The sequence below is a fragment of the Mandrillus leucophaeus genome, unplaced genomic scaffold (genome assembly GCF_000951045.1).
Source record: "Mandrillus leucophaeus isolate KB7577 unplaced genomic scaffold, Mleu.le_1.0 Scaffold74, whole genome shotgun sequence".
NCBI classification, from domain to species: Eukaryota; Metazoa; Chordata; class Mammalia; order Primates; family Cercopithecidae; genus Mandrillus; species Mandrillus leucophaeus.
In genome coordinates this window covers 1676324-1681537 of record NW_012108030.1, presented here as the reverse complement: position 1 = coordinate 1681537, position 5214 = coordinate 1676324, and the positions used below count along the sequence as shown (strand labels likewise).

Sequence of the window (5214 nt, the reverse complement as noted above, 5' to 3'; positions counted from 1 at the left end):
GAGTGGCCATTGAGCTCAACCCAAGAACAGATCCAGGGGTGTGGGGGGACTCTGGAAAAGACTTTCTTTCCTACTGAAGAGAGCTCTGCCAGCAGAGTCTCTCCTTCCTGCCTTTTGTCATGGTGCATGAGAATGTGATGCCTGGAGCTGTGGCAGTCATTTTACAGCCACGAGATTACAAGCCTGAAGGAGAAAGCTGACATATTTTCTTCTTCCTGACAGAACATAAGCTTAAGGAAGGCAGGGGTTTGGTGTCTGCTTTATTAATCCGTCTATCCCAAGTGTCTATAATATTGCTTGGCTCTCACAGGTGCTCATGAGCTGAATAAATGGATGAATGAATGAATGCAGAGGGCAGTAGAGAAGAAAGATGGGTCCCTAAGGACATAATGTAGGAATCACCAAACCACAGTACTTCCCTCTTTTGGGGCTTCTTATTATGTGAAATAATACACATCCTTATTTCTTCTTTCTTTTTATTTATTTTATTTTATTTTACTTTATTTTTGAGACTGAGTCTCGCTCTGTCGCCCAGGCTGGAGTGCAGTGGCGCCATCTCGGCTCACTGCAAGCTCCGCCTCCCAGGTTCACGCCATTCTCCTTCCTCAGCCTCCCGAGTAGCTGTGACTACAGGCGCCCCGCCACCACGCCCGGCTAATTTTTTGTATTTTTAGTAGAGACTGGGTTTCACCATGTTAACCAGGATGGTCTCGATCTCCTGACCTCGTGATCCACCCATCTCGGCCTCGCAAAGTGCTGGGATTACAAGCGTGAGCCACCGCGCCCGGCCCACGTGCTTATTTCTTAATCCACTTTGAGTTGGGCATTTTGTTACTGACAAAATTTTCTAGTGTAATTCCTTTTCTAGAGTGTTCAATTTCCAAAGTATTCCCTGGAGTGACTTTCTATGACCACCCCTGAGTATCTTGAGGAATCTTAGAGCTGGATTGGCACGTGGAGATCATTACGTTTCAATCCTCCCATTTTACAGGCAGAAAAACTGAGGTCCAGTAAAAGTACAAATGACCTTTACACAGGTCACTCAGAAAATGCTGAAGACTAAAATATCTGTTCGTTGATGTGTTGTCCATTTCAATGACTACCATGCCCACAACCTTCTTAGGGGCCCTATCCTGCCCACTGCTATGGATGAAGGGGTGGCTGGGGGATCCAATGTTGCACTCTGGACCTGCTTTTCAGACTGGAGACAGAATCTGCATCTGACCCTGGGACAGCCAACCAAATTTTTTTTTTTTCTCTAGGAGCTATGAACTAAGAAAACCAATAACTGCAGCCAGTTATGGGGGAGACAGGAGATGCTTTGATAGGCAACAGGCAGTCAATGTAATGAGAAAATAGAGGGGGGATGAGAAGAAAGAGACTGTAAAAGACACATAACTAGGGAAGAAGGGATAGAGATCCCACAGGCAGCTGCTTCTGCCCTGACATTTTCCAATTTAAATTCGTGAATATTCTTTCGATAACTGATATGGCCTGGCCCCGTGTCCCCACCCAAATCTCATCTTGGATTTTAACCTGAATCGTAATCCCCACGTGCTGGGGGCGGGATCTCATGGGAGGTGACGGTCCCCTCATGTTATTCTTGTGACAGTAGTGAGTTCTCTCAAGATCCGATGGTTTTATAATTTGCCCCCTTCACGCTACCCTTCTCCTTTCTGCCGTGCTGTGAAGAAGGACATGTTTGGTTCCCCTCCTGCCATGATCGTAAGTTTTCTGAGGCCTCCCCAGCCATGCTGAACTATGAGTCAATCAAACCTCTTTCCTTTATTAATTACCCAGTCTTGGGTAGTATCTTTGCAGCAACTTGAGAATGGACTAATACAATAACCCACCTCCCATTTCTACCCTGGCCAACAAGCAGCTCCAGTTTGTTCTCCACAAAGAGCCAGAATGATCTCCTTTGTGCATGAACCAGATTTGGCTGAAAAATCTCCAATGACTCCCCAACTTCTCAGAGAAAACAAACAAGTGTCCAGTTCTATGGGTCTTCTTTCAGCTCCCGGAGAATGTCCGGCATGCTCCATGCTCCCATCTCAGCACTTGACACTGGACCTCCTTTCTGTCTGGAACACCCGTGCCCCAGATGTTCATGGGGCTGACTCCCCCTTTTTTTTTTTTTTTTGGAGATAGAGTCTCCCTCCATCACCCAGACTGGAGTGCAGTGGCGCCATCTTGGGTCACCTCCGCTTCCCAGGTTCCAGTGATTCTCCTGCCTCAGCCTCCTGAGTAGCTGGGATTACAGGCGTGTGACATCACGTCCGGCTAATTTTTGTATTTTTAGTAGAGACAGGGTTTCGCCATGTTGGCCAGGCTGGTCTCGAACTCCTGACCTCAAATGATCCACTTGCCTCAGCCTCCCAAAGTGCTGGGGTTACAGGCGTGAGCCACTGCGCCCTGCTTGGGGCTGGCCACTCTTTATCCTCTCAGTCTCAAATGCCACCTCCTCAGCGAGGCCCTTTGTGTTTGTTACAGTGGCTGCTGTAACAAATCACTGAGGGTCTAGTTGCTTAAAACAACACAGATTTTTTCTCTTGTAGTTTGGGAGGTCAGAAGTCCTAAAGATGTCACTGGGCAGAAATCAAGGTGGTCGGCAGGGCTGGTTCCTTCTGGAGGCTCTGGGGGTCCATTGCCATGTCCTCCCGGCTTCCAGAGGTTGCCCATATTCCTCGGCTCATATCCCTTCCTTTATCGTCATTATTATTATTATTGTTAGACATGGGGTCTTGCTCTGTTGCTCAGGCCGGAGTACAGTGGTGCAATCATGGCTCACTACAGTCCTGAACTCCTGGGCTCTGGGGATCCTCCCACCTCAGTCTCCCGAGTAGCTGGGACTCCAGGCACACACCACCACTCCCCGCAAATTTTAAAAAACTTTTCTTTTTCTTTTTTTCTTTTTTTAAGAGATGAGGTTTCCCTATGTTGCCCAGGCTGGTCTTGAACTCCTGGCCTCCCAAAGTGCTGGGATTACAGGTGTGAGTCACCACGCTCATCTTCCTCTGTCTTCAAAGCCAGCAGCATATCATCTTCCAGTCTCTCATTCTGATCTTTCTGTCTCTCTCTTATAAGGACCCTTCTGATCACGCTGGACCCACCCAGGTAATCCAGGATCATCTCCCCATCTCAAGACCCTTCATGACACCAGCAAAGCCACCTTGCTATAGAAGGTAACATATTCATAAGCTCCAGAAGTTAAGATGGCATTTTGAAGTGGGAGGGAGGCATTATGCTGCCTCCCATTCCCTCCTTGATCATCCAATGCAGAGACTCCCCCACCCATGACATTTCTTCTCTTGCCTCATGCCCTGCACTCATTGGGTTCATGTTACTTACATAACTGCTATGGCACCTCTCTCTCTCTCTCTTCTTTTTTTTTTTTTTTTTTTTTGAGACAGAGTCTTACTCTGTTGCCAGGCTGGAGTGCAGTGGTGTGATCTCAGCTCACTGCAATCTTCGCCTCCCAGGTTCAAGCGATTCTCCTGCCTCAGTCTCCTGAGTAGCTGGGATTACAGGTACGCACCACCATGCCCAGCTAATTTTTGTATTTTTAGTAGAGAGGGGGTTTCACCATGTTGGCCAGGCTGGTCTCGATCTCCTGAACTTGTGATTCGCCTGCTTCGGCCTCCCAATCATCTCTCTCTTTATTGTCTGTCTTCCACTCCTGGAATGTGAGCTCCACAAGGCAGGAATTTTTTGGTCTGTTTTGCCCAGTGCCTTATCCCCAGCACCTAGAACTATTCCTGGTGCAAAGTAGCCACTGGGGTCAGGGGTGGCGGCTCATGCCTGTAATCCCAGCACTTTGGGAGGCTGAGGCGGGCAGATCACTTGAGGTCAGGAGTTTGAGACCAACCTGGCCAACATGGTGAAACCCTGTTTCTACTAAAAATACAAAAACTAGCTGAGCGTAGTGGTGCACGCCTGTAATCCCAGATACTTGGGAGGCTGAGGCAGGAGAATCGCTTGAACCTGGGAGGTGGAGGTTGCAGTGAGCTGAGATTGTGCCACTGCACTCCAGTGTGGTTGACAAAGTGAGACTCCATCGCAAGATAAAAATAAATAAATAAAAATAAATAAAAAATAGCCACCTGGCCAATATTTATGAAGAAGGTGAAAAGTAGTCCGACCGGACCTCTGTTTCTCATAACGCAAGTGACCGCATAGGCAAAACACATGAGCCTGGAGAGGGAGATGTGACTTGTTCACAGCCACCCTGCACAGGGAGGAGACACACGCAGAGTCCACTTCTCAGTCAGTTTATTTCTGGGACTAAATTTGGGGCAGAGCTGCAGAGAAGGGATGGGCCCAGAGCTTCGGGATGAAAGTGCCCCAGGGAGATTGGGATGCAACCTCCACCCTGGGCAGTTGTGGAAATTGTTCCCAGGGTTCAGCTAGAGAAACAGGGTCAGCCCGCCATGGGGGAAATGGACCCTGAGTCCAGGAGACACAGGGTCCAGGGCTGGAGAGATGAACATTTGCAACATCTCCGGGAAGGAATGAGGGTCTGAAAGGAGTGTCGGGGCTGTCCCTGCAGCGGGTGGGGACGCCGGTGTGCTCAGTCCTGGGATGACTCAAGAGTTGGCCTGGATGGTTTCCTGGATCCACTTGGTAAACTTGCAGAGGTTGGTGTAGACGCCCGGTCTGTTGGGCTTGGCACAAGGGTAATCTCCCCAGGACACGAGTCCCTGCAGGGAGCCGTTGCAGACCACCGGCCCCCCAGAATCACCCTGCGGGAGAGAAAGGGAGGCACGAGAGAGGCAGAGATGTGGCAAGGTGGGCAGAAGGAGACACGAGAGACCCAGAGATGCCCACAGATGGAGAAGATGGAGACAGACACACAGAGATGGAAAGTACAGAGATGAAGAGTGCAGAAAAAGACAGAGATGGAGACGCAGGCAAAAAGAGAGAGAGGGAGAATGTTATTACTATTTCACCCCAAATCCAACTTTTTTTTTTTTTTTGAGGACAGAGTCTCGCTCTGTTGCCCAGGCTGGAGGGCAGTGGCCCGACCTCAGCTCCCTGCAGCCCCCATCTCTTGGGTTCAAGCAATTCTCCCGCCCCAGCCTCCCAAGCAGCTGGAATTATAGGCGCCCACCACCACGCCTGGCTAATTTTTTGTATTTTTAGTAGAGACGGGGTTTCACCATGTTGGCCAGGCTGGTCTCGAACTCTTTTTTTTTTTTTTTTTTTTTTTTTTTT

At 49.1% G+C, this 5214-nt stretch overlaps 1 protein-coding gene across 3 annotated transcripts in view; it reads right to left on the bottom strand.

Moving 5' to 3' along the window:
• Positions 1 to 4251: 4251 nt before the first annotated feature.
• Positions 4252 to 5214, bottom strand: part of KLK5 (kallikrein-related peptidase 5) — a 10347-nt gene continuing 9384 nt past the window's right edge. For all 3 annotated transcript variants that reach the window (XM_011965948.1, XM_011965946.1, XM_011965947.1), the window contains one exon: positions 4252 to 4742. In XM_011965948.1, the coding sequence (XP_011821338.1) occupies positions 4587 to 4742 (156 nt within the window). In that variant the 3' untranslated portion in view covers positions 4252 to 4586. The remainder of the gene's footprint in view (positions 4743 to 5214) is intronic.